A 12737-nucleotide genomic window follows, 5' to 3' on the forward strand; every position below is an offset into this window, starting at 1 on the left:
ACATTAGTTCCTGCAGCAGAGATGTTCAATTTTTCAGAACTTGTGGTGAAAGAAATCAAGTAAGAAATCCCAGTAAAATTAAGACTCTTTATAACTCTTTAATATATTTACGTAATGTACTTCCTCTCTAAAATCCATTGCCACATAAAATTTTTTAACATCCTTTTGATTTCAGGATATCTCAGCAATGCAGAAAACCCAAACTCAATTATTAAATACCTGGTAGTGTGACATAAGAGAGTTTCTTTTCTCCTAATATAAATTTTTCTAAATTGAATTATATTTATTGATAAAATTTTAATAATAAAGGAAATGGAAAATTGTACATCAAAATGCTAACAACTATAAATATAAGGAAAGTCGGGGGGTTCTCTTCTTTAGAAGTGTTAAGCATAATTTTTTAGAGAGTTTTTTAGGATCTGTTTTAATTTTGTTAAAAATTATCTCAAGACAATGCAATGTATTGAAAAAATGAAGGAAGAAGGAGGAATTCTGCCAGTGATTCTAGCATTTTCATACTTGAGTTACAGCTCTCTATTATTCTTTCTTTAATTCTTAATTGATTCCCCATTTTTCTGTCTCAAGGAAATATTTGATTTTCCTATAGGCATGGGAGAGGTGTAAGAATTTAGCATCCTTTTAGCACCACAGTAGGGGCATGGTTAATCACATTAACACTTCTGCTTGGTTTGCTGAGAATACCTGCAGCCTAAATTAGTAATGCCCAATGTGGCACACTTTGATGTAGAGCTTATGCTTGTTTGGAGCAGAACCAAAGAGCAGTAGCATGCAAATATTCTGTGACAATATTCACATGTAGTCTTCTTCCAGGCTGCTTCTTCCCTCCCTCTTAATACTCCCCTGGAACTTGGGCAGTTTCTGTGTATTGACACAAGGACAGTACCCCACTCTACACTGAGCACAGGGAAACTGGTGTCTTACATCTGGGGCTGGCACCCCCTCCTGCATAGAGCATTCTCGTTCTGTTAAAGACATTACATCCAGTGCAGTTTGTAATTTTGGAAGCATCTGTCCTTTCCACTGCTGCTGCCAAGCAGACCTCTGTAGGATGAACTTTCTCTTTGTATCACTGATAAAAGTCATACCCTGCTCTCTCTCCCTTTGACATGTCCATATGTTCCTGGCTCTGTGAGGCAATTACCACTACTTACTGTGCAGCATCACTGCCGAAATGAAGACGTTCAAGCTGCCTCTTAGAAGAGTCGCCACAGAGCCCCATAAACACATTGCATGGTGCATTTCCTGCTGCACTCCCTCCCAGCTGAATGCAGCCCCGCTGAGAGCTGCTGTCCCTGGCACCTCCTGAGCCAGCTCTGCTCCGCCGCCATCAAGGAGCTGTTGGCCGGTAGAGGGAGATTTGCGAGCACAGGCAGGGAAAGCTTTGGCAACAGCTGGAATGGAAGCTGGAGCTCACACCCGGGAGAAGAACAACAGCTTGACAAGCAGAGATCAAAATGCAAAGCTTTTAAACTTGGTGGTCTTGGTGGTCGGTTCTGGAGGTCATATTTCCACTCTAATTTTATGGCAAACCTATCCAGGCCACTGTTATGACAGAAGAAAATACCTCCGGAGGTACTCAGCCATGAATTCACCCATGTAGAGAGGGCAGGAAGAGATTGCTGTGTTGTTACTCTGTTACAGGAAAATTTGCACATAATTCAGTAATTGCAAAAGAGTGGGATTATGAATACAGAGAAATTTATCTGGTTCAGACAGAGTTAAATTGAAACCGACGCAGAAGCTGCTTTGAATTGCTTTGGAGAGAAATGGGTATTTTTGTTTGCTTGCTTATCTCTGAACTGGAGCTGAAGCTAGAAGACACTGTTGAACTTGAACCAGAGGGAAAAAAAATTCCAATTACCAAATAAATTAAATTATAATCTGACTTTCCCCCATATAGGCATGCCCAGTCTGGACTGCATTTGCTAGTCTTGGCTACAGTGCAGGGTTGTGCTGCAGCCTCTGTTTCTGCATTTCCCTCTGGTTTCTCTCTGTCACATGCCATACTGGCACGAGCAGGACAAGGCCCTGTTTCTGCACATTATTGCTGTGATGTGCCAGTGTGCCTTGGCTAGGGTGTATTCAGATTAGGGACAGACCCATGGCCCTGACAACCAGAGCCTTCCACCAGCAATCCCAGTGCTGTACTTGCTGTGCACTGGTATTTCTGAGCTTTCTGTGTATATGCCCACTTAAGCTTAAATTGGATTTACGGCAGGAGGGCCAGCTCTATTCCTCTGTCACAGCCCTGGCAATACTTGCATCCCTGGACTGCAGCAAAACGAAAGCTTTTCTTCAGCTCCTCGTATCTGTGAAGTTGGAGAGAAGCTGGGGAAAATGTGAATTGGGATCAGGAAAGGAATATTTCCTCTCCTTGGGAAAAGCCTTATAACAGTGAGTCCCCACTCATCATGTGATACATCCATTTTAAAAGAGGAGGAGTTTTGGTGCCAGGCTCTTTATGAACTCTGGCTGGTTTCAGCTGGGAATGAACAGGAACCATTGCTCCTTGTAAAATAAATTTCTGCTCACAACCTATATAGATCTACAGTTGGTTTTTAAACAGTTTGAAATTTAATTTTGAATATTTTTAATATGCTTTGATAAAAATCTAATAACTTCTTCTAACCTTTTCCTTATTTTCTTAAGGAATGATCGAAATTGTGAAAGATGCTACAACAATTGCCAAAATTCAACAGAGTACAGTTGGGAACACTGGTGCATTTAAGGATGAAATACTAAACCAGTGGCTCAAGGAAAGATGCATGATTGAAGAGAAGGTGAGTTCTTTGAAATTTTAGGAAGGATTTTTAATTGCACCCTACTAATTTAGGAGCATTGAGCCCATATGTTTGTGCTTGTTATTTGTGGGATTTTGAAAAATCCATTCATTTTCTCTGCGCTCAGCTGCGGGTATGTGTGAATGAGCCTTTAGCATCCAGCTGGCAGCCAAGCTCCTGAGAGACAAGATGCTTCTGAAGTCACTCCTTTATCAATGGAAGTTAGAAGTGATACATGAGGAGCAGGTTGAGAGGACATCTAAGAGCACTGAAAGGCAATGTGGTTTTAGAGGATTCAGGTGCAGGCTTGGGTACTCGCAATTCTTGGCTTGTGTACATCGACTGACCCACTGCAGCTTTTGCCACATTTTTTCCCTCAGAATGTGTGAGCTGCTCTATGCTGCTTTTCTGTGCTGAGGGATGGAGCCAGCACAGAGGGTGCAGTGCAGGTCTTGATCTCTGCAGTGCAGTGGTATATTTTATAAAACAGTTTGCCTAACTGTCGATAGAAACATTTCAACAGAAAGGTACATAACTTTGAGAATGGTTGCATTTAGTGCCTAGCATTGAAGCATTTACCATCTCTAAGATTTATTTTTAGTTTCAGGCAGCTGTGGAAAGATTTGTTTATTCTTGTGCTGGATACTGTGTGGCAACCTTTGTACTTGGAATAGGAGACAGGCACAATGACAACATCATGATTACAGAAACAGGTGGGTTGTGTTTTTGAAAATTTCATAGATGTGCAGACTGTCTATACTTCACTAGATTTATTTTTCATTTTAATAAATAGTGCATTTAACAATGACTGAAGAGACACAAACCAGTTCTGTCAGTGGTGCTTACAAGGTCAAGTAACACTGAAATGTATTTTCACCCCTGTTGGCCTTCATACAGGCTGGAGATATCTATCATTGATAATGCCATTATTTTCCAAGGAGCAGTTTGATACAAACTAAGTCATTAGAAATGTAAACCAATTTTTTTTACTGTCTACGTCTAAGGTCTAAACACCAAAAAACTTTATAAAGCAGACAGCTGTTCATCTATCTGATGTGTGGCTGTGATTCTCACAGTGTTCAGTGGAACTGAATTCTGTCAGAATTCATATCCACTGAACACTGTGAGAATCACAGCCACAACTGAATTCTGTCAGAATTCAGATTTTGCTGGACTGTTTTCACTTCTGAGGAATGTAATTGCATTGTGTACTGTTGTAAAAAAATTTAGGAAATAAGTGTACATGGAATGTATTTATTTACCTACTAAAATCTGTGGGATGGTTATAGCCTTCTGAAGAAACTCACAGTTTTTTTGTACAATAAACTTTGGGAGTTACTTCCATAGCTGCATATTGTTTAATCCTTAATTTTACTTACCTATGGAAAGAACCCCTGAACAATCAGTACATATGGAGTTTTATTTAGTCTAAGGAATTCACTTTTAGTTTCATGATCCTCTCGCTTCATAATTAGTCTCTGGTAGGAGATGGAAAATAGTTAGGAGGCTGAATATTTATTATTGATTATATTAAAGTTTTATCAGTTGAAGGCTGGAGAGAAGAAGTACCCTGAAGGCAGAAATTATCTAATTGAAGACTACAGTAAAAAAGTTCAGCAGAAGCCCTTGGGGAAAAAATGACTAAGAAATGCTTTAATTTCAACATTATATATAATATAATGTGGTGTTGGTCCCACTGGCAGAACATGACAGAAACTGAAAAAGAGGTGTTGTTCTGTGGTGGTCATGAGCAGATTTGCCTCAGAGTCTTTAATGGGATCTCTCTTGAGCCTCAGGAAGGATCTCAGTCTGAGAGGTCTGCAGAGACTCAGATTTGGTAGGCTGGAGGAACTTGAAAGCTGGCTTAAAATCTGGAATGTTTAAGGCTATTCCACCTACAGATCACTATTAAGTATCATCTTATATAATTCGATGTTTTATCTTTTTTTATAAATACGCCACAAAACACAAATCTGTGTTTTTAAGTAAGCATACTCTTGTATCCATTTCCTGAGTGCCAGTGAAAGTAATAAAGTAATTTGGAGAATAACAGCACACTCCAGTCCTGTAGGTGTAGTGACCCTTAAAAGGAGAGGTTTTCATTGCTTTTGTGGGAACTGCTACTCTCTCAAAGCTATCCAAAGGGTGACAGTGCAGACTTTGAACACACAGAGTGGTTTAGAAATCACTAATGAGGGTCTGTGAGGAGAAAGCAGGTTCTAGTCAATGACATTTGCCAAGGAGATGGGTAGTGCCAGAATCCCATGGGTATTTGAAATACAGCCCCCAAGCCTTTTCCGTGTAGTGATGCTCTGATTGTTATGGGTATGAGGCACAAGGTTTCCTTCGTTGATTTTTGAAAAGCTGTGAGTGTATAGTAATACAGCAGTTAGATAGTACAGCAGTTCTGCCAGACTTTTAACAACTGCCAAAGATAAACAAAAGTAATTTTGCAAAGAGGACAGAATTATGTATTTCCCAAAAAAAGAAAGAAAATAGTCTTTTCTGCTGAACTTAAGGATGATCATATATACTGAAAAAAGGGGTTGGAACTCCTGTGAATACACCTAAGTGTTCTTAGCAGTTTATTGTATTTGTCTGAATGTGACTTCACAGAATCACAGAATTTCTAGGTTGGAAAAGACCTTTAAGATCATCGAGTCCAACCCATGTTCTAACACCTCAACTAGATCATGGCACCAAGTGCCACATCCAGTCTTTTTTTAAACACATCGAGGGTGGTGACTCCACCACCTCCCTGGGCAGATGATTCCAGTATTTGACCACTCTTTCTGTGAAAAACTTCCTCCTTAATTCTTTACTTCTTCTTCTCTTTATGAAGGTAACCTTTTCCATATTGATTTTGGCCATATTCTTGGGAATTATAAAAGCTTCCTTGGAATTAATAAGGAGAGAGTTCCTTTTGTGCTGACTCCAGATTTTCTGTATGTCATGGGAACTTCCGGAAAGAAGACAAGTCTCCATTTCCACAAATTTCAGGTAAAAGAATGGGAATCTAAATGCAAATCAATTAAGCAATGTTTTTTTTTAACCTCTAAAATGAACATTAGTGCCTTGATTTGCAAAGATCTGGGCTCCTGGGTATTATGTTAATAAAATGTACCGAATTGTAATGTGATTCCGGGATATTTTAGGCCCAACGAAGAGAAAAAATGATCTGTACAATTATGGGAACTAGAATTCAGACATTCACAAAGGCACATTGAAAAGCTCATTAGCAACAGACCAGATAAGCAGTTCTTTCTTTTCTTGTCTTGATTGAAAATACTTTGCAGAGGGCTTCAGTGTTTGTGCAATTAGAAGAAACTCATGGCTTTCAGCAGAGCCTCTGTGGAGTATGAGCAGGTGTGAGGCACTCATCAGCAGGCATGGCCACTGTTATTCCCTCCTGATTCTGCCCTCGAGTTCTGGGGCTTGGACTGCTGCATCTGAGTAAAAATCTGTAGTGACCCTAAGCTATCTCAGATGGTGGTTTGTAAAGTGGATGGATAGATTTAGCTAGAGAAATGGCATTAAAAATCTGTTCTATTGCTTCTAGTTGAAATTTAGTGCTTTCAAACATGTTGTGATTATTTGAGCTAGTGTAGAACCTGGCCAAAGAGGGAGTTTAGTATGCAGTTCCTATGTTTAATGAAATGAATGGGAGTATGGTTGGTCAAAAGTGCATGTATGTCTGAGGTCTTTAGAGACTTTGAGTAAAGTGTTTGATTTAGAAAGCAGGTTCCTTATAATATTAAAAGAAAAATTCTTCTGTAGAGTGAGTCAAAGCCAAAGCCTGAATTTCATGTTTTGGATTCCTTGTGGGTGAACTAGTCCCAGTATTGAGTCTGGTTTTCCAAGTACCTAATTAAGGTTCTTCCTGGTGGAGGGTGACTATGTCCCTTTGAACACATATGCAGTTACTTCAGAATTTTGTCACCACGTGTGGTTGCATCTCAGTGCTTTTACTCACTCATCCAAAAATGAGTGTTCCCCATCTTCAGGCTGAACACATCCTGCAGGCTTCCCTGCCAGGGATGGAGATCCATTTGGATCCTCTTGCAATTCCCACTTTATAGTATTCTTATGCTAGGACAAATCACATTGTCCACCAGAGACAATCAAAAGGGAGAGGCCAAGTGTGGAGAGGATCCATGCGAAGAAGAACCAAAAATCTTTGTTTGAAGTCACTGCCCAAACTTCTGAAAATAATTAAAGAACCAGCTGCAATCTTTGACTCTTCATTTTTGCCAGGACTGCCTTTATCACAGTGGAAGTGTTTTGAAGGGGACTTGTAGATCAAAAGATGTTAGGGTGGGGTTTGCCATGGTTTGGAATTACTGTGGGAAGGGAACTACACAGGAAGGGAATGCTGAGCCCGTGCACTCAGTGAAGCCTGTGAACTGTGCTGTGTACAACCATGATGCTGTTGCTGCAGCTGTTAAGTCATGTGCAGGTGTGGGACTGAAACACATCTGGGGTATGTAATTTCAAACAAGACCTCTGTTCTGGAAGCAGAAAATAGAAGCATGAAAGTGTGCTAAAAGTGTGGAGAATTGGAAGGTGTCTGCAGTGAGGTTGTTTTCATATATATGGATCATCCAGCTCTTTAGAGAGGATCTGACCTTTACTTCAGCAGCCCAAATACCAAAATCAGTCAGAACTAAGTTTGGTCATAGCCTTTCTTCAATACATCATGCCTCCATCATGGAGTCCTGGGTTTGACTAAATAAACTTTTTGTTACTCTGGTACCAATTTCTAAGTACTGCTACCATCCCACTAATGCACAGCTTAGGAATAGTTATAGCACCAATGTCATTTCCACTAGTGTCCTTAGCCAGATAAAAGGTGATTAATGTGCTTTTACTGTTGTGAGCTGTGATGGTGATATGAGACCTGGGCATTTTAAGTGACATGAGTTAGGCACAGACAACAAGAAACTGACCAAAAAATGCAAGTTCATGTATAGTTCTGCTACAATAGCTACTGTTTATATACCACTATTGCAGTAGTACATTAAAAGTTGTTTCTGTCTCAAAGAACAGTAAAAAATAAAATACTTCTATATAAGTAGAAGAGTAACACAGATCAAGATTTGCATCACATATTTAGCTATAAAAAATGTATGTGTTTTAATTACATGGCCAGAGTTTAAAAAACCCCCAAAATTGTAGTTTCACTTTTCAGTTGACTTGTTTCATCATATTCCCTAATATTGAGGGATTCATTCAGTCTGCCTGCTGACTCATTCATGTATTAATGGAAAAGTCTCAGCATTTATCCTTCATTAATTTTTAAGAACATCTCTCATTATTTTGTACTTCACTACATTAAAACAGTTTGTACTTCAGAGGACTCCTTTGTTTTTTTACAGTCTTTGGTGTTTTTATTAACTTAATAATCTATTTTTATAAAATTTTATTTCTTTGTTATTTACTGGACATAGGCCATGCAGATGTGTTAGCCAGAGCTCATATTGCAGATAATGGAGAAGGTTAAAATGAAAAATAACTTTGACCCAAGTTCACTGCAGAAGGATTTATTTAATTACAAAATCTCATGTATTTGATTGTCAAACAAAGGTGACAGAAAGCAGAAGGGTACCCAATTCATCACTGAGAAATATTTGCAGACAGGGAAGGGATGGCCTGTGTAACAGAACTTGGACACTTTATATTATAAAAATGCCTGGATTTTAGGATAATAACAATTAGGACAGTTTCAGGCTTTCAAAATGATTATTCTTTTTTTTCCTATTGGGCAATGGGATTTTGGTTTCTCCTCAGCTCCTCTCATTTTGCCTATGGCTTTAGATGAGTTAGCAGCTTTCTTCCAAATCCCACAGTAAACATGTACATGCCCTTGACATACCTGTCATCTGGGCTATTCTTGGTTCTCATCACCTCTTTCAGAAGTGTAAAAATTCCTTTTCTTGGAAGATATTAATGCAAAACCACATCCAGTTCCTGTCTGAATAAATAACTCTAACAGGCAGATGCAGATTTTTTAAGTCTTTTGAATTCCTGGAAGGACTGCCTTTGAGATGCAGTGATACCAGGTTTTTCTTGACTGCATAATTGTTTTTCTGTCTCAGACACCCAAAGCAGCGAGATACATCATCCATACAGAAATGTAAAACCTTCTTTGATATAACTATAAAGACCTTTCATCTCTTTCAAGGGTAACAAAACACAGACTAACTCTTGTGACAAGATTTCTCTGTTTGAAGTTGAGAATACATAAGTAAAATTTCTTTTTAAAATTTCTTCTCCTGCTGTAATGGAGAGAAACTATTCCCTGTGATAAGGTGATGGCGTTTTCTATTGTAAACTATGCTTTGACCATTGCATTTAATCTTTTGCTGTGCTGAAACTAAACCGACACTGGTGTTCATAAGTATAATCTTATTTCAGAACAGAATTTATTTGGGAATAGAGTAAAAGATTTAAGTTCCCAGTCAATGCTAAAAAAGAAATTATACAGACAGATCTTCAATGTATCATCTTCCTTCCTTAGTATTTTCCCAACCTGTCTAGTTGGGTGTCCTGGTGTTGCTGATGTAAACAGTGAAAGATGTTAAGATTATTTGTGCACTTCTTCCTGTTTCAGAGAAGAAATAAAACATGTATCTTGTAAAAAATGCCCTGTGTTCTAGAGGTCTGTTGGGATTTGTTGGAAGTGTACATTAAAATACTTGGATTTCCCAAGTATTATTCAAAAGCTTAATATACAGCTGTTGAAGGTTAAATTGAATATTTAATTGGGTTAAAATTAACATTCCTTCAGCTGTGGTTTAAATAATAACAACCTTCTTGGAAATATTTTTCATATTTTTACATTACTGCATTGCAGACCTAATTTCTAGTTGATTGATGATTGATGTCTTCGTTGCATTGTTCTTATTTCTGCTAGTAAATGAGTTATAAATTTAATATAGGAAGTCATAATTTCAGGCTGTGTATTAGTCACTTAGCAGGAAATAATTGTTTTTAAAGGATTGCATGTTTTTTAAAGCTGCAGAGATGTCCTTCTTCTAAAAGTTCTGTTGTTAAGCACAGATTATTTATACATGGAAATGAGAAGGCTCTAAAAAACGCCTATGGAATCCAGAATGACAGTGCACAGTGATGGAAATCCTCCAGCAAGGCAGAGTGCCCGAAGACTAGAGCTGTCAGCTAGCAAAATTCCTTAGAACACCAAGGCTGAAAATCTTCCCTGTTAAATAATCCGTCACCACTGCACAGTTAATAGGCATCTAGAGAAAATGCAGAGCAATCCCCTGGAGGTGCTGCTTTGTTCAGGCACAGTCTTTAAATGGGAACATTCCAACAGGAAAGGAAGACAGTGAATTATTGCTGTCTCTTGTAACAGCCACAGAAAGGTTATATGGTAGAGAAATTCTTTTGAAATTCTGGTGAGGCTGAGTTTTAAGCTTTAGTAATTAATGTAGTATTAAGAGCTGTTTGTTGCACACCCAAACAGTTCCTGTTGCCCCAAGCTGCGGTGAATGGAATTACACTGAGCAGCAGGTGCAGAAGTTTGTGTCACGTTTCCACTCAATTGAATAGCTCTGTTGGGTCTCCTGTCACTGACACTGGAGTGATTGAATGGCATTGGTTAATGAGAGTCCTGTGACATTCCTACACCATCCCTCTCAATTCATCTCCTCAATTAACAAAAAACTCTTCTCTCTCACAGGATGTATGTGTGAAGGCTTATTTGGCTCTCCGACACCACACAAACCTGCTGATCATCCTGTTCTCCATGATGCTGATGACTGGAATGCCCCAATTAACCAGCAAAGAAGATATTGAATATATCAGGGATGCACTGACAGTAGGGAAAAGTGAAGAAGATGCCAAAAAGCATTTTCTTGATCAGATAGAGGTTTGCAGAGATAAGGGCTGGACGGTGCAGTTTAACTGGTTTTTGCATCTTGTGCTTGGAATCAAACAAGGAGTAGAAAAGCATTCTGCTTAATATTTTATGTAAATTAACTGTGGGTGTGAATAGGAGGTTAGCGAACCTACATGTTATTTCTGAATTATGAATAAATGAGCAGTCAAAATTGCCTTTACTCTTCTGGCAGCTTAAATGGATCTTTTAAAAAGGCAAGGACTTTGTCCCTCCAGAAGATCTTCTTGCAGATAAGATTTTTTTTCCCATTTCTAATGACACTTGAAGTTGCTGGATTCTTTTAGTTCCTTTGCTGTTTTGGCTTGGACTTTTTTTCTTCTTTCTTTAGCAATAATTTCAGATAAATATAAGGAGGAAGTTGAGTAAGATGACAACCTACAAACCCCCTATGACCTTAAATGTTCGTGAGGGTCAAGTCCTTCAAAACCAGAAGAATTTATATAAAATCTATGGTTATAGTGAAATCTCTGTAGACAATCCATATGTGTCTCAGGATGATTTGGACATGAGTGTTCTTCTTCATCTACATCCTACTCTTTTGTCCCTTTCTCAACATTTTGTCCTTTCTGGATTTTTGATATGTTGTCAGTAGAAAAGAGCTTTGGCTCTGCCACTGGAGGAAATTGCCTTACTGTTACTGTGACCTGTGACACAGACAACCAATCTTGACTGCCAGAAGAACTTCATAGTTACTGGGGAGTTCTTCAGATTTAAACATGAAGTTCTGAAGGTTTAATTTTGTAAGATTTTTTTACTGTACTTTTTAGTGGGTAACATCCATATTATATTACAGATTATATTCTTAGTGTAAAGTTATTAAAATTCCACCTGTATAGGAAAAGCTTTGTAGAAAAAGCAATGGTACTTCCTTATCCCTCAGAGAAAACTCCTTATCTAAGAGTAATTGACACGTTACCAAATATCTGAGAAACCCAAAGTTATTTATTCCTTGGTGATATATTGTCAGGATATACCTAGAAGGAATTAAATGTAATCTTTGAAGTTGTGTATATTTTGCTATTTATTTTTAAATTCCTGAAGAAACAATACTACTGAAAAGCTATTTATGAAAGAAAAAAACCCCTTGTCTTTAATTTCAATATTTAAACTTTAAAGAGGAAAAAATGGGCAGTGTTAAGTAGAATTTTAACTCTCTACTGTAGATTGCCTGCAAATCAAGTCTGCCTATGGTAGGAAAGGAAAAAGATGTAGAGCCTGAATTAGTCTTTGACTTGAATTATTGTGGTATACTTCTTGCTAATTGATTTTTACCAAAGAGAGAAGATGGCTTATAATATTGCTTTTTTGCACTTGTGCCCATGTAATTTCTTCCTTCATTGTAGTGTTACATGGGCTTTACATTACCTATAAATGATTAACTGAATTTTAAAATTCTGTTATCATTTGCTTTGATCATTTCACAGAACTGTTATGATTTAAACTACTGCTACTACTGAGTGCATTCTTGAAGGATTTTTAATAAATGTACTGTAATCAGTGTCTCAGTTATGAGATGTAGCCAATCTATTCTTGAAATGTAGATGTTTAATTGTTTACTGTGCACAAGTATTTTTGATGTAAATGGTAGACTCCAGTTAAGGAAATCTCTAAGGTTAAAATGTAGACTATTTTGTTATTCTGTTACATTATTATTCTGAGCAAGATAGGCTTTAGATCATACTAAAATATAAACTAAATGGTGACTATTGTCTGTAAAATTATATTTTTAGATTTGTATTTTATAGATCTGAAATAAATTGATATGTTCTATTACTTTGATTATTATTCATGAATAAGCAGCTTAGCCCAAAATACATGTAAATAATTTTAATCCAGTTTCTTAAAGAATACTTAATCTCAGTAAGAAATCATATTCAAAGTTCCATTCAGAGGAATTGTTTTAGTTCCATATTAATAACTTTGTATGATGTTAGATATATTGAAATTTAATAGTCTATAGTATTAGAATTGCAATTACTGTAATTGTAAAATGTGAATAGAATATTGCCACTTTCGAA

General features: G+C 37.6%; 1 protein-coding gene across 1 annotated transcript in view; it reads left to right on the forward strand.

Moving 5' to 3' along the window:
• The window catches only part of PIK3CG (phosphatidylinositol-4,5-bisphosphate 3-kinase catalytic subunit gamma), a 32746-nt gene extending 20375 nt beyond the window's left edge, over nucleotides 1-12371 (forward strand). The window contains exons 8-11 of the mRNA XM_084205916.1: nucleotides 2671-2801; nucleotides 3403-3514; nucleotides 5644-5801; nucleotides 10501-12371. Coding sequence (XP_084062042.1) covers nucleotides 2671-2801; nucleotides 3403-3514; nucleotides 5644-5801; nucleotides 10501-10782 — 683 coding nt within the window. The 3' untranslated portion in view covers nucleotides 10783-12371. The remainder of the gene's footprint in view (nucleotides 1-2670; nucleotides 2802-3402; nucleotides 3515-5643; nucleotides 5802-10500) is intronic.
• The last annotated feature ends 366 nt before the right edge of the window (nucleotides 12372-12737 follow it).

This window comes from Fringilla coelebs (genome assembly GCF_963513975.1).
Source record: "Fringilla coelebs genome assembly, chromosome: 5".
NCBI lineage: Eukaryota > Metazoa > Chordata > Aves > Passeriformes > Fringillidae > Fringilla > Fringilla coelebs.